At 42.4% G+C, this 24,277-nt stretch overlaps 1 protein-coding gene across 1 annotated transcript in view; it reads left to right on the plus strand.

The window, feature by feature from the left end:
• dnai1.2 (dynein, axonemal, intermediate chain 1, paralog 2) overlaps positions 1 to 24,277 on the plus strand; it is a 464,908-nt gene that overhangs the window by 269,512 nt on the left and 171,119 nt on the right. Inside the window, exons 13-14 of the mRNA XM_085974010.1 lie at positions 3,520 to 3,767; positions 17,918 to 18,007. Coding sequence (XP_085830136.1) covers positions 3,520 to 3,767; positions 17,918 to 18,007 — 338 coding nt within the window. The remainder of the gene's footprint in view (positions 1 to 3,519; positions 3,768 to 17,917; positions 18,008 to 24,277) is intronic.

The raw sequence follows: 24,277 nt of genomic DNA on the forward strand, positions 1-24,277 counted from the left end.
GTCAGGCTATAATTCCCCATTTTCTCTCTACCACCTTTTTAAAATAGTGGGGTTACATTAGCTACCCTCCAATCCATGGGAACTGTTACAGGGTCTATAGAATTTTGGAAGATACACAATACTCCAGCTGAGGCCGAACCAGTGTTTTATAAAGGTTTAGCATAACTTCCTTGCTTTTGTACTCTATTCCTCTCTTAATAAAGCCAAGGATCCCATATGCTTTTTTAACAGCCTTCTCAACTTGTCCTACCACCTTCAAAGATTTGTGTACATACACCCCCAGATCTCTCTGTTCCTGCACCCCCCTTAAAATTGTACCATTTCATTCATATTGCCTCTCCTCATTCTTCCTACCAAAGTGTATCACATCTGCCATGTGTCTGCCCACTTCACCAGTTTGACTACGTCCTCCTGAAGTCTGTTACTATCTGCCTCATTGTTACTACATTTCCGAGTTTTGTATCATCTGCAAACGTTGAAATTATGCCCTATATACCCAAGTCCAGGTCATTGATATCAATCAAAAAGAGCAGTGGTCCTAATACCAACCTAATAACTCATTATACCACTTTATACTTCCCTCCAGTCTGAAAAACAGCCGTCAACCAGTAGTAATGTAAAGTTACAGTTTTAAAGTAAATAATTAACATGACAAAATACCTATAAAATTCTAACAAATAATGAGAAGCATCCTTAAATTTATGATGTTGAAATGTCTAAAATTGTAAATTGCTTCAACAATATTATTACTGCTCTCTTATCTGATGAACGCTGCAATGTTACACATTAAACATTGTGGTAGACTAGATTTTCCACTAATAGTAAGCATGGTGGGCATTACCATCTGCAATAAAATGTTTGACAGCTATCGGTAAGAATCAAAAAAGTAAGCTACCTGTTTCCTCTAGTGGTTATAAAGCTCCTTTACGAAATGAGTTTAGGTAGGCTCAATCAATTTGTGATTGATAAGGGAGTATGCGGCCCAAAGGACAAGAATAGTCCTAATTTTGGTAAATGACAATCTCACTCAAGAGAGGACACAGTAAGTGGTTTGGGTGCTGCAGCTGCGGCATATTGTTGGGGCAGAGTGAAGGGAACTTGGCTCAGCATCTAACCATGCTAAGCCTAACCTGAGACTTCTTGATCCTGACATTGGATGCCTGAAAGTGTTCCATTCCCTAGCAAAATACATCCCTCACTTTGATGAACAATAAAATGCTAAAAGATTTTATTTTAAAAAAGCTACAGCCAACTCTTGAGTGAGCTGCAACCAGTACTCACATTCCTCAAGGGGGCAGTATGCCCTTCATTAATTCTGTTTTCTATTTTGCTTTATTACCACTGACAAAGCAAAACTAATATTATGTGAGTCTTTTTTCTAAAGTTTGACAGTATTTACAGTGTAACTGAGAATGCATACATACTGATGTATTTGGAGGCATCATGCATTAACACTGATGATTATTTATCACATTGTGAGAGGTTGACCTGTGCACAAGTCCCTTTTGTATCGGATTTGGAAATGGATCTGGCAGTTATCTTGAGAGTCCTCAAGAAAAGGAACTTATGGAATCTTAGAATTACAGGTAGACTAGAGGAATTTTGTATAATTCAACTACAAGTGATTAAATGAGTTCTTAGAGTTTTACCTTTCGGTGGAGTTTAGATGATCCAATTGTAAATATATTGGTGGCCTGGATTTTGGCCTGGTCAGTGGCAAAGGGATGGTGTTGCCGTTCACCTTGCTGATGGCTACCCACAAGGTTTTTGCAGGCTTTAGAGTGCAGGCCTGCTCTAATCCGGCATCTGATCCAGCATGGCGCCTTCTTCAGAGCATCTGTGGCATCTGTAAGCAGGGCAAGAACCAGCATGGCTCTTCCACCAATCAGATTGAAGAATCCTCAATGAGACACGCAGTCTACAGGAAGTATAAAGCAGGAAATATAAATTAGATTGAAATCACGTACAGAAAGCAAAATAAAGATTGGCAAATATAGATGGGATTAAAGGAGATAAAAGAGACAGACAAAAAGTAAAAAAATAGTATTAAAAAAAATCTCGAACACTAATTATCTTCTGAGGGAATGAGACTCCACACTTGTAAAACTAATTTTCAGGGCTAGAGAGGTTGTTCCGCAGTAATTATCACTTATCACGCCGTTAAATCTCACTTACTCTTGAATGCACCTGCTCTAACAGTTTTAGCCGTCTTTAGTGAGGAACTAGTGGGCAAGTACCCCAAGTTCACGCCGTTGCACTCATTTCAGTACTGAGTTTATCGGCAAGGACTGCAACAGTGCACCCTGTGGAGGAGTGAGGTATCTTTAGTAGCAGCAGCTTCCGGATTTGCACGTTTAACTGCGCATGTGTGAACACTGATTTTTCCCATTATAACGGTGAGCGCTGTTCGCCTCGTTGTTATTCTGATCGCAAAATCCGGTCCATTGTATTGTATCATTGTTAGATTATTTGCTTGTTCATTGTGTATTTAACAAATTTGTTTCACGGTTTATACTTTAAGCAAGTTTTATTGTAAAGTCTCCATTCACTTTCAAAGACTGAATGAAAATCTTATGCCAGCAAGATAATTTAGTACCTAAAAGCAATTACTAAACAGAATTTACTGTTCGTTATCCTGGACAAGTTACCAAAACCTTTCCTAGAGTTCCAGGTAAAGAATGACACTCTCAAAAGTGTGGAGAGTTGAGATTCACTCCTGAGAGATGTCTGAGACATGAGAGCCGAAATTACCTAGGATACAAAGGTTTAAAAAGACCCCAAAACATATCAGTAATATATTTACAGCTTGAGCTGAAATTTAATGACATATTTTGTTGACACCGGTACTGCTCTGCCCCAGTTTCATTGCAAAGCACAACTTTCATATACTGTAGCAAAAAACATTGCAGAGGAGATTAGATGTGTTTTTTCCGTTTCTACAAGATAAGCTGTCAATAATTTGGCAATCTCACTGAAGGGGAAAATTAACACTCATGTAAAATGGGACATTTTTCTGAAGTTAGGGTTACAGCACATTGTTGTGTCAGAATAGGAGGTTTGGCAATACCTTTAGTCCAGTTACTGTACATATCAAGACAGTGATTGCTGTTTCCTCACTTTGATAAGCATTTAAAACATTTCAGAAAAAATATCTTGTAATGTTTATTATTCCTTTGCAAATTCTTGATTCCATAGGGCAGCTTCTTTTTATCAACTAAGGTGAATATTTTTGGTGCCAGAAGCTGAATTACACTTCCCACTTAGTCATCCTTGTTCACTATATATGGTGATGTAGGTGTACATTGGAACTTCCTACTATACAGGAAATTGTTTTTTATTACACTTTTGATTGGCAATCTCTAGTTTCAGAAAATATACAGCATTTATTTTTGTTTTCTATCCCTGGACTGAAAATAATTTAAAATCTCTATTAGTAAAATGAAATGTCAGTAATTAAGTTCCTTTATCTGCTTCTTTGGTTAATGAAAGATTAATTATTTTTTTCTCCCTCACCCCTAGATGATTTTATGAAACAGAACCGCGGCATGCTTCTGGTTCACTCTTTGAAAAATCCTACCTACCCCGAGTACCAATATAGTACAGAGAGCAGTATCTTGTGCCTGGACATCCACTATATGTATCCACACCTGATAGCTGTTGGCTTTTATGATGGCAGTGTTGCTGTCTACAACATCATGGAACATATTGCAGGGCCTACTTACCAGAGTACAGCTAAGTCTGGCAAGCACACTGATCCTGTTTGGCAGGTGAGTATTATAGTTGAGTTCTAGATCCTTGTAATAAGATTAATAATCTTTGCAGAAGATCAGCAATTATTATTTTTGTTACATTTCTATTTATTTGTTGAAGTATTTCAAAATGTAAATGTTTGGTATTGTGTATTGGTATTGTGTTGGATTACAAATCGGAGAACCTTAGTTGACATTTACTGCAGAAGTGTCTTTCCATACAAATGGCTGGAACACTAAAAGGCACAAAAACAAGTGGCCTGTCATGTGGAAAAAGAATGGTGACTTCAGAGAAAATAAATTGGCAGATTCTTTTGTGCTTTGCAGAGATGGCTAGACTGGCATTGCTCATTAAACTGACTTAAAATTTACACAATGTCAGCATGAGGAATGACACAGTTAAAAAATAAATGGTCTTCTGTTATATTTGCGCATTCAGCACTCTATCAACTGTATTAATGTTCACAGCAAAATGCAGTTTCTATTGGCAACCCCACATCCCCTACAATTACCATTTTTACTGATATATTTTGATATATAGGTTGTATGGGGCTGTTCACCGTGCATTCTTACCCTTTCCAAAAAGATAGAAATTACCATGGGGAATTGGCCTTCGTTGCACCCATTTTGAAGGTGGAAAACTGGTGCAAAGAGGTCCAACTTAGAGGGCCAATCACCCACGGCTGAACAATGTTGGAAACGCATCCAACGCAATATTGATTCGGGCTCTGTAAAGGCGTCCCTGACAGCTATTATCATTTCAATAACCTGAAGTACTAGCCAAACAAATTTGATCTGATTAAATTCTGATTATGAGCAATCTTATTAGCAGAAACAAGCTGCCTTCCCTTGAAAGTAACAGCAGTCTCCAAATTGTATGTGTGTATTTCTATCACTTCCTTCACAGAAAGACAATAAAAAAGTTATCAAAATGCAATTAACAGAATTTTATTTTAAATTTGAAGTACAACAATAGTTATAACATATAAAATAAAAACAGAAAATGGGGGGTCAGCGGGCGTGATCGGTGGCAGGACCCCGCTGTCAATTTCCCAGATGTCGGGTCTGTCAGTGGTGAACAGACCCAACACACAGTGGCGGAGGAGGCAATTCAGGTCATTATGACCTTATTAACAGCCCATTAAGAAGTATTTTGAGATCACCTTTACATTTTACGAGGTTGCCCTCGGGATCCACGCTGCTCGGGGATCACATCAGTTAAGCAGGTCGGGAGTTGTATGACCATTGAATCATCTCATTACTTGACATCTGCAAATGTGCTATAAAAGTTCCCATCTCACATCTGTTCACTTTCAAAGCTCAGAAGCTGTTGCTTACTGCATTTGGAAGACAGATTGAGCTTTATTCAGGTTGCAAGTGTTTGGAGTAAACTCTCTATCCAGTGTCACCTCATTGGAACAACATCTCTCACCATTGACAGATCACTTCTGTCATCTCAAGTTCACCTGCCACCTATAACATCAGCATTGTCACTTCCCCATTGTCACTTCCCCCCCTCGAAACGATCTCACCTTGGTCTTCAGAATCCCACCACAATCAGCCCCAACACCAGCAGCACCAACAACAACACCGACCTTCTCCGCAATCAACTGATGCTGCACAGGACAGAGGGCATCACCACATTGCTGCCTGGGATGCCAGGGATGGCCTCACCATGGACAGATTTACTTCACTTGACGCTGTACACCCTGGCTTTCACATGATGCGCCAGGTTGGCACCACCCCACACCATAAAGCATCCCTAAAATGCCCAAGCCATCCCTTTCACACTCATCACCATTGCGCGGGGTACTGTTATGTCTCACCACTCACTGCAATTCACTAAGCCACTTCCAAAGGTTCACAAAAATCTGTCCAAAAGTGTTGAAAATAAAGATTTCAATGTTTGACAGCACATTAACAGAAACTTCGCATGAACATTGGCTGAAACACACTTACCCTTGTGTGTTGTTAGTTGGTATGATTGGACTAGAATGAGGGTGAGTGTGAGGGGTGGCTAGTGAGATGGGGAAGTGATAATGTAGATAGAGGGGGATGGGTGGAGGTGCAAGGTAAGTTGGTGTGAATAAGGAAGTGCAGGAGTAGGGTAGGGAAGGCAGAGTGATGGGGATGTGCTGAGTGGTACAGCAGGATGAGGTTGAGTGTGGCTTTGCAGTAACGTTTCGTGATCTACAGAGATCAATGGTTTGCACCACTGCATCCCGGTCCTCCTGACCACATCCCTGTTTGTGCCCTCCTGTACAATGTGCAACCAGGCTGCGTTGATCTCCTAGAGAGGTCTCTTCCACCCATTGGGAGGGAAGAGAACCTCCCTGCATGCTGTGACACCCTCCATAAGCATGTGGAGGGAGACATGGGAATGCCTGGGTGCAGGCCTGCACCTTTGTGCAATGCTTGTCAATGTTGTAGAACAGTGACAGCACAAATGTCAAAATCAATTTGCGCATGGTCTCTTTAAGGAAACCGGCTAATGACGTGTCATCGAATGACGTCATCAGACCCGCTTCCTTCAATTGGCCGGCAAATGTGCTGGGCGGGCTTAACAAGCCCAATCAGGGGAAAATCATTTTGGACAGCGGACTGAAGCCAATAACAGGAACTGCCACTGATGTCGCCCCCCCTGGACCCGCCGAGGTTGGTAAAGTCCAGCCCAGAGTGTTTCAGGTCAATGACCTTTCATCAAAATTGGAAAATGTTACAGATGTAACAGGTTTTAAGATGGTTATAAAATATCAGGCTATCCAAAATTTCATCTGAAAAAGACAGAATAGAGATATTTTGTAGTTGGTAGCAAGTCAGAGTTTTGCCCCATAACACAGTCAGTAGTAAAAAATTCAGTGTTAAAGATGTAGCAGTCCTTTTTTGTCTTGTGTAACTCAGTTTCAAAAACCCAATGATAAAATTAATTCTTAATGTCCGTAAATCAATGTTTGAAAGCCGCAGTCTCGTACCTTGATTTTTTGGCCCTGAAATTGCGGTCGCAGGCGTACGCCTCTGACCCGCGAAACATTTCCGAACTTACCTCCAGGCTCTCAGACTGCGGAGAGTTCGTGTCTCGGGCCTGCAGACATACGCCTGCGTAAAGGCCCATGGATCCCAGGGACGCAGGTCTTTTGGAAGCGTCCCTGGGATCACGTGGGCCAGGTGCTCCAATCACAAAAGAGGATTCCATTGCAGTCATTTCTGAACGGAATCCCCTAATGACATGCAATGGATTCCCAAATAATTAAACAATTTTCACAATTCTAATAAATATAAATGTCCTGATTTCCCAAAACTGCTCCCATATATATGAACACAAGAGTCCCTAATTAATACCCACCACCTGATTACAATTAACACCCATTTGATACCCACCACCTGAATACAATTAACACACAGGATATTGATTATCATATAGACTATTGTGCAAATAACCCAATAAACTTCTGTCTAAAGCCATCTTCTAATGCCTGTTTATCTATTCAATGCTTAAATTACAAAGCTGTGTCTCTTTCTACTCCCACCCCCTCTCTATCTCAGTTTCAGTGTTATTGTTGCATTAACACTGATTGTTTGAAATAGTTTGTTTATACAGGAATGCTTTTTAATGTTGCTTCACACATTTTTACCATTCACTTTTTAAACGTATCCACGCCACAAAATAATGGCCTGTCAAATTTTGCTAGATATATGATCTGTTTTTGGCTCTGGGCTTTTCTGACCCCTGTTAAAAATTGTGGGCAACATAACCTTTGCTGTCAGTCAAAGCCCACAACTCAGAAAAGACGATTACTGTACTGAAAAAGCCCACATATTTTCCTCTAGTTTAAATGACAAGGGTAGCTGCTAGTGAAATGCATGGAATATATTACTAAGCATGATCTGAAAAAAATTACAAATTGGGAGACTAGGTAATGCTGTGGGTTAGACACTGACCTATCACTGCTGTAATCAAATCCAGCTCAGACTGATGTCGTGGGCAAATTCTTAGAAGGCATAATTCAAGATAAAATGAGTAAGCATTTAGAAATCCATGGGTTAATCAAGGACAGCCCGCACTGATTTGTCAAATGCAATCATGTTTGACAAATTTAATGGCGTTTTTTTGAAGATGTACCCGATAAAGGCAATGCAGTAGATGTAGTGTATATTGCTTTTCAGAAGGCGTTTGATAAGATATCTTAGAAGAGGCTTGTGTGAAAAATTCAGGCATATGGTACAAGAGAAAATGTAGCAGCATGGATAAAATGTTGGTTCATGGACAGTGAGCAAAGAGTTGGGGTAAGTTTAGACTGGAGAAGGCTTGGAGGTGGTCTACTCCAAGGTCCAGCGTTAGATCCACATTTGTCCTCCGTGTACATAGATGATTTGTTCTTGGGTATAGGGAACATTTGCACAAAAACAATGAGGAGGCATAGACAGTAGACATGGAATAAGGGGACATGGAATCCGCTTTCTGGAGTGACTAATGCCACTGAACCCAAGAAAATATCTATGGCAGACCCTAAATTTATAGCAAATATAAAGATTTGCTAATGACACTAAGCTTTGGGGAAGGTAACAGCTATAAAGGAAATAAGGGATCGGGATCAATTAAGAAGAAGGGCTAATGAATGGCTGATGGATTTTAATCTTAACAAATTTAATGCAATGCATATTGCAACAAGAAACAGCAAGCTTACTTAATGAAAAGGAGCAAAGGTGTAGAAAAGAAAGAATCTGGGTATGATTATTCATTCATTGAAAATTAACATGAAGCTATTATCAAAAAAAACTAATCAAATAAAGAACCTGTTGTACATTATAAAATCCTGAGGGAGACCCAAACAGCTTTGCATCCAATGAATTACTATTGAAGTTCTGAAGGCAAATGCAGCAGCCAATTTGTGCACATTAACATTCCACAAACATTAATTAAATGAATTAATCATTTATTCTGTTTTTGGTAGTGTTGGTTGAGGGAGCAATAATGCCTCAACACTGGAAGAATACCATTCACTTCTTTGAACAGGCAAACGGGGCCTCAGTTTGGTAAAGAATTCTCTGCCACAACCCACTGTTGAAGCAGAGTGTATATTCTTTAAAAAAGAAAGCTAGTTGCTTGAAAAAGGGAAATATTAATTGGTAGTGTAAACAACCAGGAGAATTCCTTTATGGCCTCAAGCCCTCCCTAGCTCTGTAACCTCCTCCAGCTCTACAACCATCTCCCGAACTCTATGTTCCGCTGACTCTGACCTCTTGGGCAAACCCTGTCTTCACCCCACCATTAGTGGCCTTGCCATCAGCCACATAGGCCCCATGCTCTGGAATTCCTTATGTAATACCCACTGGAAATGTTATGTACGCTAAGTATGGTTATCAATCTTTAACTTAGACACTGTATTATCATTGTTATAAATCCCTGGGTTAAAGTTGCCCATGTGAAGGTACGGCAAGAACTTTTAAGGACACAATCTGACTAAGAGCAGACGTTCCATAATTCTGCACTAGTATCAACTGTTGCAGACAGTGAGGCTGCGCAGTCTCCAGGCAGAAACCCCAGGAGGAAGGGGTGGAGTCGGGTTTTTCGAGCGGGAAACGGGAGCGACTGGAAGAAAAGAGGGCAGGAGCTCTGAAAAGAGGGCTCAGGAGGCAAATGGCTGCCGCATCCCATCCCGAGCTTCCAAACTCGGCCGCCGCCCTTCGTATTAGTAGCTCTGCATCCAGAACTCAAAGTGGGATTCAGTGATCGTGAAGAGAATTCAACGAAGGGGTTCGGAGTCGTAAGTCTTGCAGACATTATACATACCATGAGCTCCAACTTAAGCGCGCCAACGAAAGAGTGCACTCGAATTTGGACACAGGGACAGATTCTCCTTTGAATCCATATAAATGGAGAATGTATGTTTATTATGTCTAGATTCATTCTAATGTATGCAAATGTCTAATTTAGGTCATTGACCCGTAATCTTCTTATACTGTCTGACGTTAAAACTATAAAGTAAGATAATTAGAATTAAGCCATTGTAGTAGTGATCTCCTTACTGGACTATAGAATACTGTCTACAACAGAGACCACATCTCACATATATCTAGAGAACCGTGAAGGGGTTACATTTTGGGGGCTCGTCCGGGATTGTGGTCTATTTATGTCAGTAAACTAACAGTATTGAATGCTCATTGCTAAGAGAGTGGTTTGTGGTTTCTACTGGGCTGTTTGAGCATAAAAGATGGATGTTATTGAGGTTGAAGCTTGGTGCAAACGGAAGCAGATAGCTACTACCCATGCCATTGTGCTGAATGGTGTTGCTAACGATGACCCTGATGATGTCTTGCTAAGGGCTCTGAATTGTGTCAAAGCCTTTGGAAAGGTTAGGATAGTTGAGCGCTGCTTGGATACAGCTACCAAGAAGCAGTTTGTGTTGATCCAGACATCAGAGAACCTGAGAGGTCATGGTTTACCTGAGGCAGTTGGGCTTTCTGAAGAGGCTGGTCCCTGGCCAGTTCAGTTTGTCCCTATTACTACTAAGGAAGAAGAAGGGTTTCAGACCAAGTTGTTGTCATTCTTGAGACAAGAAGGAAAGACTGTTGCTGATGTCAAAGGTCTGATAGGTCCTTCGGCCCTGGATATGAACACTCAGTTGGTCAGTGCCATTAGTTCTCTGGTGGATAAATGCACCAATCTGCCCTTCGAGGCTCAGGGATACCATAAGCTCCGTATGTTCTCAGGAGTGAGACCAACTCCCAGTGGGGAAGAGGAGTACGACGCCTGGGCTGAGCAGACCCTGCCTCTGCTAGAGGAATGGCAGTGCAGTGACAATGTGAAGAGGCAGAGAATAGTAGAAAGCCTTAAGGGCCCTGCTGCTGACATTGTAAGATTCTTAAAGGCGCAGAACACCTCTGCTACTTCCTTTGACTACATGCAGGCTCTAGAAACTGCCTTTGGAACTACTGAAACCATTTCAGATTTGATGGTCAGATTCAGAAGCACATTCCAGTGTGAGGGAGAGAAGCTGTCCAGTTATCTGCTGAGAATAGACAAACTGCTGCATTGTATGTTACAGAAAAGAGGGATTGAGTTGCCTGAAATGAATCGGTTCCGCATTGAACAGGTTGTGCGAGGTGCATTGCTCGAAGACGTGACTGCTCTTCGCATACGCATGACCCATAAGTTGCGAGATCCACCTACCTTCACTGAGCTGCTAAGGGAAGTCAGAGAGGAGGAGGATATGCTTCAGGCCCGGAATGTAGCAAAGAGTGCTGTGATGTCCAAGCTTGTGACTCCTGTTACAGTTCCTACTCCTAAGGGTGATGTCAACCCTGAGATGGAACAGCTGAAGAAGGAAATAAATGTCATGAGAGCCGAGATGGCATATTTTCGGTCTAAGCCCAACACAGAAAGGGATGACGCACGGGTGCAAAAGGTTGAACACCCTGCGAAGTCTAACAGCAAAATGAATGATTCCTCTAAAGGATATCCCCATGAAGGAGATAGACCTGGAGTCTTTTGTTATAACTGTGGAAAGGATGGACATTTCAAGCGAGAATGTAGAGGTGAGGAAAATCTAAAAAAAGTAAATGACCGTCTCATAAAACTTACCAAGAAGTCGGGAAACTACAAAGGGGCACAGTAACGGAACGGCCTGCTGTCCCTGTAGTTAAGACACGTGCAATAATAGACGAGGGGATATGAAAGACATCATACCTGAAGGTTTAGTAGGGCCGAGTTCTGCTGTATCAATACAGATTGAAGGCATTTATACTAAAGCTATCCTCGACACGGGTTCTCAGGTTACCATACTGTACAGATCCTTCTATGACCAATACCTGACGCATTTGCCGTTAACCCCAATCAGTCTTCTGCAGATCTGGGGCCTTAGTCCTGCTGATTACCCATATGATGGCTATTTGTCGCTGAGGTTGGAGTTCTTGGAAGCTGATGTAGGGACCACTGAGACCATTGATGCACTTGTGTTGGCTTGCCCTGACCCCATGGTGAAAGGTGAGGTTTCCATACTGGTTGGCAGTAATACACCCATAGTGAGACGACTCCTGACAAGCTGCAAAGAGCAGGGAGGTGAAAACTTCTTGAGCACCAGACACATTCACCCTGTTTTCAAAAAGGCTTTTGAGAAACTGCCTGAACTTTCTTCCGACGTAGATGATAGCAAAAGAGGAACTGTGTGGTACGTTCGAGCCAAACCTATCACCCTGCATCCTGGAGGAGTGGCTAGAATCCCTGGGATACCAAAATTCCCTGGAACGCCAGGTACTGAAGCCATTCTGATAGAGTCACCTGATGATCCTGCAGAAGAGTCACGGTTTCCAAATGAGCTTCTGGTGAGACCAGAGTTGCAGACCCCGACAGCTGTGATGTCAAGGAGAGTTACAGTGACCGTGAGGAATATGTCAGGCAAAGGAATCACATTGAGGAAAGGAATGCCGATTGCGCATCTGTTTCCTGTAAATGTACTGTCGTCACATGTGAAGGAAGAGTCCAAAGTTAACTCACCCGGAGATCTGACACCCTCCTCCTTCAACTTTGGAGATTCATTTGTTCCTAAAGAATGGAAGGACCGATTAGTCAGGAAGATGATGGAGCGGAGAGGAGTTTTCTCTACTCATGAGTTTCATGTTGGTTGTAGTAAGAGTACTCGCCATTCTATCAGAATTACTGAGGATAAACCCTTTCGGGAGAGGTCTTGACGGCTGGCACCAGCTGACATCGAAGCAGTGAGACAGCACCTGTTGCAGTTAAAAGAAGCTGAGATCATTACCGAGTCCAGGAGTCCTTATGCATCTCCTATAGTGGTGGTGAGGAAAAAGAACGGAAAGATTCGGATGTGTGTGGACTTTAGGACGCTTAACAGACGTACTATTCCCGACCAATACACCGTTCCAAGAATTGAGGATGCACTGGCTTGTCTTAATGGAAGCAAGTGGTTCAGTGTGTTGGATCTCAGAAGTGAATCAGACAAAGAAAAGACAGCCTTTATATGTCCAGTTGGGTTCTACCAATTTGAAAGGATGCCACAGGGAGTTTCAGGCGCTCCAGCAACTTTTCAAAGAATAATGGAACAAACAGTTGGGGACATGAACTTGCTCGAAGTATTGGTGTACTTGGATGATATCATTGTGTTTGGGGCAACCCTTGAAGAACACGAAGCTCGGTTGCTGAAAGTGCTTGGTCGCCTGGAGGATGAAGGTCTCAAGCTATCATTGGACAAGTGTCAGTTTTGCCAAACATCCGTGTCCTATATGGGGCATATTGTATCACAGGATGGAGTAGCCACAGATCCATCCAAGATCGAAGCTGTTACCACATGGCCCAGTGACTGCCTTGCGGTCATTTCTTGGGTTCTGCGGATATTACAGGCGCTTTGTGCAGAATTACTCCAAAGTGGCCCATCCTCTGAATCAGCTGCTGGCTGGTTACCTCCCACCAGCCGAGAGGAAGAAAAAGGCTAAAGGTAAAGAGAACAAGGACTACTTCAAACCCTCTGAGCCTTTTGGTGTTAGATGGGATGAGAAATGCGAAGAGGCCTTCCACACCTTAAAGCAAAGTCTTACTCAAGCCCCCGTGTTGGCTTTTGCAAACCCACAGCTGCCATATGTGCTACACGTGGATGCCAGTCAAGAAGGGTTGGGTGGTGTGTTGTATCAGGACCAAGGAGCAGGGCTGAGACCCGTAGCGTTCATCAGTCGCAGTCTTACGCCATCAGAGCGTAACTACCCAGCTCATAAGCTAGAATTCTTGGCGTTGAAGTGGGGGGTGGTGGATAAGCTGCAGGATTATCTGTATGGAGCGAAGTTTGAAGTGAGGACAGACAATAACCCATTAACCTATGTGTTGACTTCGGCAAAACTTGATGCCACCGGCCACCGCTGGCTTGCTGCACTATCTGCTTACAACTTTAGTCTCAGGTACAGACCTGGGAACCAGAACATTGACGCAGATGCTCTGTCTCGTCGCCCACACTACCAGAAACCAGAGTGGAAAGATGTTGCTTCAGCAGATGTGAAAGTAATGTGTCAGATGTCCGTGGTATCTGGACCAAAGAATTCATTTCATGCCCGAGAGATTGACCACTTGGGAGCGTCAATGCATGCTGTTCCCCAGGCATTTTGCAACCTTTCCAGTTTGGATGTACAAAACTTACCCATGTTGTGTTCATCTGAAATATCCAAAGCACAACAGGAGGATCCCTGTATTCATGAGGTGTTTTCAGCTCTCCGTCTGGGTGATATTACACAGATCGACAAATCAAAACATCCTGACTGTCGTCTGCTCCTAAGAGAATGGGACCACTTGGAAATTAAAGAGGGAGTGTTGTGTAGAATCACTCACCCACCCACTAAACCATGTCATTCACAGTTGGTCCTGCCTGAAAAGTACAGGGAAATAGTGATGAAGTCTTTGCATGATGACGCAGGTCATCTGGGAGTAGATAAGACCTATGGGTTGGTCAAGGACAGATTCTATTGGCCGCGTATGAAGTCTGCGGTTGAGGAGTTCTGCAAGTCCTGTGCACGCTGTGTTCAGAGAAAGACTTTACCTAAAAGAGTTGCTCCTCTGTTTCACATGCAAAGTGATGGACCTCTAGACCTTGTCTGTATGGATTTTCTGTCCATCGAACCCGATTCCAGCAATACCGCAAATGTCTTGGTCATTACAGATCATTATATTCGCTACGCCCAAGCTTTTCCCACAAAGGATCAGAAAGCATCCACCGTTGCCAAAGTGTTGTGGGAGAAATACTTCATCCACTATGGACTGCCAAAGCGAATACACAGTGATCAAGGTAGAGACTTTGAAAGTAGACTTATACATGAGTTGTTGTCCATGCTCGGGATTGAGAAGTCAAGAACAACTCCATACCATCCTCAGGGAGATCCTCAACCTGAGCGGTTTAACCGTACTTTGTTAGACATGCTTGGAACGTTGGATTCAAAGCGAAAGAACAAGTGGAGTCGGCACATTGGACATCTTGTTCATTCTTATAATTGTACCCGAAATGACGCTACTGGTTTTTCACCGTACTACCTCATGTTTGGACGTGAAGCGAGGATGCCGGTGGATTTGTGTTTCGGAGTATCCAGTGATGGCACATCACAGAGAACTTACCTCAAGTATGTATCTGACATGAGAAAGGAATTGCAAGCTGCTTATGAACTTGCTGAGTCTGTTTCTGCCAAACAGAATAAAGGAAATAAGCAGAGGTATGACCAGAAGATCCGGTTTTCCCAACTCATGCCTGGTGACCGAGTTCTCATACGGAACCTAGGACTTCAAGGGAAACATAAGTTAGCAGACCGCTGGGCTTCTACACCTTACATTGTTGAAAGTCAAATGTCACAACTACCTGTGTTTCGGCTAAAACCTGCAGGTGGGAATGGACCCATAAAAATACTGCACCGGAATCATATCCTGCCATTGGAACAGCAAGTGCGTCTGGATCCGCCAGCGGATAATGAGCCGACACCTAGTAGGAGAACCCTGCAGAGAAGAAGAAGGAAAAGAACGAGAAACCAGGAAAACTTTGTTCCAGAAGACAGAAAACCCATGACACAGTGTGTGGATCATGAGGAACCTGATGAGTCGGATGATGAAGAATGGGATCTATGGTACGACCTCCCAGAAAGACGCATAAGACAGAATCTGGATGAATTGTCTGAACCATTTAGCTCAGACTTGGACATGGTCTGGGAAGAACCAGATGCTTCCAAGAAGGAGATAAAAGAGACTGAAAGGCATGATAACAAAGGAACCAACGCCTCCAACGTAGTTGAAGGAACTGAAGACCGGGTATCCGAAATAAGGAGCTCACAGCGAGTTAAGAAGGTTCCTGAAAGATTGACATACAGTACACTAGGAGTGCCAAGTGTAATGATAGCCCCTACGGTTCGATATGTTACCTCCCTTTATACATGGTTGGGAAGCATGCAACCACTTATGTGTAAAGTTCATTAGTCATGGGGACATGCCTATATTTAGTAGGGGGGGAGTGTAATACCCACTGGAAATGTTATGTACGCTAAGTATGGTTATCAATCTTTAACTTAGACACTGTATTATCATTGTTATAAATCCCTGGGTTAAAGTTGCCCATGTGAAGGTACGACAAGAACTTTTAAGGACACAATGTGACTAAGAGCAGACTTTCCATAATTCTGCACCAGTATCAACTGTTGCAGACAGTGAGGCTGCGCAGTCTCCAGGCAGAAACCCCAGGAGGAAGGGGTGGAGTCGGGTTTTTCGAGCGGGAAACGGGAGCGACTGGAAGAAAAGAGGGCAGGAGCTCTGAAAAGAGGGCTCAGGAGGCAAATGGCTGCCGCATCCCGTCCCGAGCTTCCAAACTCGGCCGCCGCCCTTCGTATTAGTAGCTCTGCATCCAGAACTCAAAGTGGGATTCAGTGATCGTGAAGAGAATTCAATGAAGGGGTTCGGAGTCGTAAGTCTTGCAGACATTATACATACCATGAGCTCCAACTTAAGCGCGCCAACGAAAGAGTGCACTCGAATTTGGACACAGGGACAGATTCTCCTTTGAATCCATATAAATGGAGAATGTATGTTTATTATGTCTAGATTCATTCTAATGTATGCAAATGTCTAATTTAGGTCATTGACCCGTAATCTTCTTATACTGTCTGACGTTAAAACTATAAAGTAAGATAATTAGAATTAAGCCATTGTAGTAGTGATCTCCTTACTGGACTATAGAATACTGTCTACAACAGAGACCACATCTCACATATATCTAGAGAACCGTGAAGGGGTTACACTTATCTTTAAGCCCCTCCTTAAAACCTATTTCTTTGACTAAGGGCCGATTGGCCTACGCCTGCTCCTATTTCTTACGTTCTTAAGCTTTGGATACTCCTAATATCTCCATCTTTGGCTCGGCATCCCGTTTTTTTCTGATTACACTTCTGTGAAGTGCCTAGGGACAATTTTCATATTTTAAAGATTTTTTTTAATGCAGTTGTTGTAACTAAGTTTACATAGTACCATCAAACCCGTTTAAATTATGGTTATAACACCGGTTGACGGGCCCCTTACTGAAATTAGTCGGCAATGAGTGGGGAAGACGTCGAGCCTGTCCCCTCTCAGGATTCTTCAGCAGCCAACGGAAGATAAGTTTTTTAAAATGTTTTAAGCGTTCCTGTGTAGCCAGGATGGCGTAGGAGTTCTCATCTGACCGCACAGGAGTCACAATCAACCTCTTCAAGATTATGAAAGGGTTTGATAGGTTAGACATGGAGAAGATGTTGCCACTTGTGGGCGAGACCAGAACTAGGGACCATAAATATAAGATAGTCACCAATAAATCCAATAGGGAATTCAGGGGAAACCTCTTTCTCCAGAGACTGGTTAGAATGTGGAACTCGCTACCGCAAGGAGTGGTTGAGGTGAATAGCATAGATGCATTCAAGGAGAAGGCAGATAAGCACAAGGGAGAAAAGAATAGAAGAATACGTTGATGGGGTTAGATGAAGAGGGGTGGGCGAAGGCTCATGTGGAGCATAAACATCAGCGTGGACCTGTTGGGCTGCATGGCCTGTTTCTGTGCTGTAATTACTTGGTAAACCCTGGTACCATTCTGGTAAATCTGCCTTGTACCCCCTCCAAGGCCAAAGCATCTTTCCTGAGGTTTGTTGCCCAAAATCGAAAGCAGTAGTCCAGATGACTCTGTACAACTGAAGCATCATTTCCTCACTTTTGAATACCAACCCTTTTTGATTACGTTTTTGTACCTGTGCAGTAGGTTTTAGTGACTTGTGTAGATGGATACCTGAATCCCTTTGCTCCTCCACAGCTCCTAGTCTCTCACCATAAAGAAAATACTCTGATTTGCCTGTCTCAAATCCAAAATCATAACCTCACACTTCACCACAGTGAACTCCATCTGACATAGTTTTGCCCACTCTTTGTCCCGCTAGCATTATATAAATTAGCTGACCGCAGAACATTTTCATTAGATGGCTACCATTGTCTTTGTCTCTCACTCAGTGCACAAACAAAACAAAAATGACTCCCTGCTATTAGCATAGCAAGTGGCATGACTGATCTTTAATATTAAAAGGCAAGCAAAGACTTGCATGATAAAAGAAATGTCTTGCATGCTAGTTTCCATTATTAACTGCTATACACTGTGTACAATTTTAACGTTTACTTTTTACAGGTGAAGTGGCAACAAGATGACCTGGATAACAATATTAACTTCTTTTCAATCTCATCAGATGGACGGATTGTTTCTTGGGCTTTGGTTAAGGTAAGTATTTTCCTGCAGCTTTTTTTTGGTGGTGTTAACAGTGTCTAGGAGGCAGTCTGATTATTTTATACCAGTTTCACATCATGTCTACTGAGCCAGGATGAATTAGAAATTGGCAATCAAGGCAGGTTTATTAACCCACTATATTTTTAATAAGGAAGTATAAATTGGTAACATTCATTATGAGAATGTTGCATCACTGTTCATAATGAAGAAGAAAAAATCTATGACTGCTCGAAATCTGAAACAAAAGCAAAAAAGTTTGGAAATACACAGCAAGTCAGTCAGCATCTATTCAAGAAAGGGGAGAGGGATAAACCAGGAAACTGTAAACCAGTGAGCCTAACATCAGTGGTGGGGAAATTATTGGAAACCATTATCAGGGACAAAATAAACTTTAATTTGGAAAGGGATGGGTTAATCAAGGAGAGCCAGCATGGAATTGTTAAAGGCAAATCATGTCTGAGTAACTTGATTGAATTCTTTCATGAGATAACAGAGAAGGTTGATCAAGTTAGTACAATAGATGTTGTGTACATGGACTTTCAGCCACACAGGAGGCTTATTAAGAAGGTGGAAGCCCATGGAATTAAAGGGGAAAGTGGCGGTATGACTACAAAATTGGCTCAGTGACAGGAAGCAAAGGGTGGTGGTGAATGGATGTTTTTTCAGACTGGGAGGTGGTTTGCAGTGGTGTTCCCCAAATATCAGTTTTGGGTATATTACTCTTTTCACTTTTTATAAACAACCTAGACTCGGGTGTAGGGAGCAGCATTATAAAGTTTGCAAATAATACAAAACTTGGTGAAGTAGCAGACCATGATGAGAATAGTTATAGGCTCCAGGATGGTGAAATGGGCAGAAGCATGACAGATGGAGTTCTATGTGGAGCTGTGTGAAGTGATGCAATCTGGAGGACTAATATGAAAGAAAAGAAAGACTTGCATTTATATAGCGCCTCAAAGTGCTTTACAGCCAATGAAGTACTTTTGGAGTGTAGTCACTGTTGTAATGTGGGAAACGCAGCAGCCAATTGGCGCACAGCAAGCTCCCACAAACAGCAATGTGAAAATGACCAGATAATCTGTTTTTGTTATGTTGATTGAGGGATAAATATTGGCCAGGACACCGGGGATAACTCCCCTACTCTTCTTCGAAATAGTGTTATGGGATCTTATACGTCCACCTGAGAGAGCAGACAGGGCCTCGGTTTAACGTCTCATCCGAAAGACGGCACCTCCAACAGCGCAGCACTCCCTCAGCACTACACTGAGTGTCAGCCTAGATTTATGTGCTCAAGTCCCTGGAGAGATAGTATCCTATAAATGGCACAATTTTGAAAAGTGTAGATGAGCAGAGAGACCTTGGTGTCCATATACACAAATCCTTAAAGGTGGCAGGGCAACTTGATAAGATGGTTAAAAAAGCATATGGGTCACTTGGCTTTATAAATAGAGGAATAGAATATAAAAGCAGAGATCATGCTAGAACTTTATAAATCACTGGAGTATTGGGGACAATTCTGGGCACCACACTTCAGGAAAGATTTAAAGGCCTTAGAAAGGGTACAGAGAAGGTTTACCAGGAATGAGGGACTTCAGTTATGAGGAGAAGTTGGAAAAGTTAGGACTGTTCTCTTTGGAACATAGAAGGTTAAGAGGTGACCTAATAGAGGTTTTTTAGATGATGAGAGGTTTTGATAGAGTAGATAGAAAAATATTATTCCCTCTGGCAAGTGGGTCAATAACTAGAGGTCATAGATTCAAAATCATTGGCAAATGATCTAGAGGGGAGATCAGGAGAATTTTTTCACTCAAAGAGTTGTCGGGATCTAAAACACTCTACCTGAAAAGGTGGTGGAAGCTGATTCAATAAATAATTTTAAAAGGGAGTTGGACAGGTACTTGAGGATGAAGAACTTACAGGGTTACGGACAAAAAGCAGAAATGTGGGACTAAGAATGACTGCTCTTTCAAAGCGCAAGCACAGGCACGACTGGCCGAATGGCCTTCTTCTGTGCTGTAAGTTTCTTTGATTCTATGATCTGTAAAGAGAAAAGACAGTTTCATGTGATTAATTTTCACTTTTGGCAGGAGGAAAACTGATGATTGCAGATTGCAAAAACCTACCCAACCTACCCGATTTTCCTGTCCATTGAAGTAAACGGAAAGGAAAATCAGATGAGGTATAAAACAGATGATCTGAGATATTTGCTCAGCATCTTTTTCATGATTCATTGCCACAGATAAGTCTACCATTAGCCTGGTACCATTTTGTTTGTTGGCTTGCTGGGAATGGCCTAGAAACCCAGATGAGAGTGCACTGGTTGCCTCGGATACAGGTTGCATTTCAATTGAGATATCACTCAAGATATTTAAAATATTTTCTCATCACTGTAAAGCAAATTCTGATCACACAGAACTGAAAAGAGTTATAGGGATCAATGGGGGAGTGTGCTATTTATGATTCAGTTTTTCACATGTTCTGGAATATGTCAGATAGTACAGACTTGTGATGATTCACTGCAGTTATTTTTTTACTTTGATAAAGAAAATTTGAATTCTAGGGATGAATAATGATTAATACCCACAGTGATAAATGTATATGAACTCCACATAAATGATGATGAGAACCAATATTTCCCCTCCTTGAATAATGGCTGTTATTAAAAAAATACACACATGTAATTAACAGTGTATAATCTGGAGTGGAATCTTATTTTATACTCTGGTCTTCGAAAAAAAAATCCTAGTTATTATGATTTATAGGGGTCGATTTTCCTTAAGCTGTCAGGAAGGAGGCGGGACTACAACTTTCGGGTTTTAGTCCCGCCTACATTGACGTCCGGCCAATCCGCGCGATTTTCCCTTGATTGACCTTGTTGAGCCCGCCCAGCTGATGAAATATCAGTGTTTCACAGCTGTTTGAAGCTGTCAAACACTGACAGTCTGACTTCTAACCTGAATCCTTCTACACAGACTAAGTTAGAACTCTCACTGGCAATGTAAGCTGCAGGCTGTCACTTTTGACAGGTCACAGCCATTTTGCTTTCAGTGCCGGCTGAGTGATGGACTCCCGAAACCTAGAGGAAGGAAGGCTGTTAAGGTAAGTACAGGTAATTTAAACTTCTTTACACACTTTAGACACACCAAACACTCATGCACCCATCACTCACCTGAACACCAACATCGCGACCCCTCCAAGTCCTTCAACCCGACGGCCCGACTGCTCTAACCTGGCGTAGTTTGGAGCCGTCGGGAATCCCACACGACACCCTTCAAAGTAGGGATTAGGCTAAAAACTGCCTGTTAACTACCTGTGAACAGGCAGTTAATTGGCACTAATCCCTTCCCGCCTCGGGTCGGTGGGTCCCAATGTGGGGTGGGTACCCGCCTCCTGTGAAACTTACGTGGAGGCGGGTTTTGGGCGGGATGGTGTCGGGACCCCCGAATTCGGGATTTCCCCCCCCCCACACGCCTGAAACCCCGCCTGACGGCTCCAGGAAAATCTACCCCATAGTGTTTCCGTTTATCAAAAAAAAGTGTTGAGTTCCACTTCTGAGCATGTATTTCTCCCGAATGCTCTGACTTGTTATATCTGTCACGATAAGAGGAGCTTGTATTTATATAATGTCTTTCATGATTTCAGGATGTCCCAAAGTGCTTCCCAGCCATTGAACTACTTTTGAAATGTCTTCACTGTTGTAATTTAGGGAAATGTGACAGCCAATTTGCACACGGCAAGGTCCCACAAGCAGCAATAACATAAATATATGGGGGTGACTTAAGCAATCACAAAATAAACTGATTTTCCCATTCGCACTCTGGGAAATTACCTACTTGGACAGAAAGGCATCAATATACTACTGTTGGGCCCAGCTAGCGTGATTATAAGGTCTGCAGTGTGCTGTAGTGTAAATCGTATGGACCTTACCTTCACATTATATAGTGAAAAATACTTAGAGCTGCTGTGATTAGGTAGGAACACAACTTTGAACTTACTTTATACACTTGGGGGGGACAAAATGGGTCGTGCCCCCTTTGGGGCGCTAATTTCGCCGGGGCGCTACTTTTAGCCCCCCGAAGAAGTTAGTGCCCGCACGCCCGAAATTCACCGGTAGCTCCCTAAGAGGGAGGCGGGGCGCTACTGGAAGCGCCCCGCCTCCCTCTTGGGGCGCTGTGAGTGAATATCGCTGCGCTACGTGCCATACTGGCAACCTTTTGTTCTTTTACATGTTGGAAGGCTATACTGGATTAGCAAAAATCAAGATCATTGAGTAACATCTTTCATAATATCCCAGCACACCCTTCCCCCAAAACAAATCACTTGGTGTCAATCTCATAGTTGCTAACTAACTGCTTTCATGCATGAAATTTACAGCAGTCTAGTACCATGATAGACGTAACTCTCCTGCTAATTATACAGTAACCAAAAACAGTATCAAACTCTGAGTAATTTCATTGGCAGTGTGATGAACTAAGGAACATAGCTATATAAATAAACTCTCTGGTCAACAGCTTCAATTTTATATCAACACAGCATTGAGAGTTCAGTCTATCTATGGGTTTAGAATGACATAGAATCATAGAATGATACAGCATGAAGGAGGCCATTCGGCCTATCGTGCCTGTTCCAGCTCTGGTAAAGCTATCCAATTAATCCCACACCCCTGTTCTTTCCCCGTAGGCCTGTAAAAATTTCCCCTTCAAGTATTAATCCAATTCTTTTTTGAATCTTGAATCTTGCTATTGTATCTGCTTCCACCACCCTTTCAGGCAGTGCATTGCAGATCACAAGAACTCGTTGTGTAAAACAAATGTTTCCTCATGTTGCCTCTGGTTCTTTTGCCAATCACCTTAAATCTGTGTCCTTTGGTTATCAACCCTTCTATCACTGGAAACAGTTTCTCTTTATTTAATCTATCAAAACCATTCATGATTTGAACACTTCAAATCAAATCTCCTCTTAAACTTCTCTGCACTAAGGAGAACCAACCGCAGCTTCTCCAGTCTCTTCACATAACTGAAGTCCCTCATCCCTGGAACCATTCTGGTAAATCTCTTCTGCACCCTCTCCAAGGCCTTGACATTCTTCCTGAAGTGTGGTGCCCAGAATTGGACACAATACTCCAGCTGAGTCCTAACTACTGTTTTATAAAGGTCTGGTATAACTTCCTTGCTTTTGTACTCGATTCCTCTATTTATAAAGCCAAGGACCCATATGCTTTTTTAACAGCTTTATCAACTTGTCCTGCCACCTTCAAAAATCTGTGTACATGCATCCCCAGATCTCTCTGTTCCTGCACCCCCTTTAAAATTGCACCATTTCGTTCATATTGCCTCTCCCCATTCTTCCTACCTGTAAAGTCTGTGGGTTGTATTGCAAATAATACACAGACTCCAAGATTAACAAATAAAACAGGTCTTTACTATTCAGAGGTTCGGGCGAATCTGCCCTAGTTAACGTATCACAGCCCTTATATACTGGTGTGGTCACTATCGGTATTACAGTATACATGAGCCAACAAATAGTGCCACACCTAAAGTAGTGCTCTTAAAGGCGAACGGTTACATTCTATAATTCCCTTAAAGGTAAACGGGTACATACACTACAATCCTCCCTTTTTAGCTTTTTACTTACAGAATCCCGTTAAACATACAATCTTCAACTTTATATAAACAGTTTGCAGATATACTCTCGATGGAGTCAACGTCATATAACAATTTACAGATATACTCTCGATGGAGTCAACGTCATATAACAGTTTACAAACATACTCTCAGTGGAAACAGTTTACAGGTTCAGTCTCTGTGGGAACAGTTCATAAATTCAGTCTCTGGTATTAATTCGTCCCAGACAGCATCTTTTTGGTGTAGCCGGTTCACCTGGTAACGTGACTCCTCCATAGCCTTTTTAACAGCTTGTACTTTCGTCCTGTTGAACCAGCAGTGCGGACTTATACAACCCACTGGCTGTCTTGATAATGTCCCTGGATTTTTTTTACAAATTTAGCACCTTTCGTAGTGTTCGGACTGAGGTAGTAGAAGTAATAATATTTTAAACAGTTATTATTTTCTGCTTCTTCTTTTTCTTTTCTGCCTTTTTGAAACTCTCCGAGCTCGTTTCTCGGCTGCCATCTGTAGCGCCACCAACTCTCTATGTTCCTTAGACCTTAAGTGCTTCATCCGGATTTCAGCACTTTGAGAGTTTTCATCACAAGCTGGGCAGACCACATCCTCATAATATTCAGTGTCACGCAACAGGTCATGG

The sequence above is a fragment of the Somniosus microcephalus genome, chromosome 2 (assembly GCF_052327205.1).
Source record: "Somniosus microcephalus isolate GS21.2 chromosome 2, FLI_Smic_1.0, whole genome shotgun sequence".
Lineage (NCBI taxonomy): Eukaryota > Metazoa > Chordata > Chondrichthyes > Squaliformes > Somniosidae > Somniosus > Somniosus microcephalus.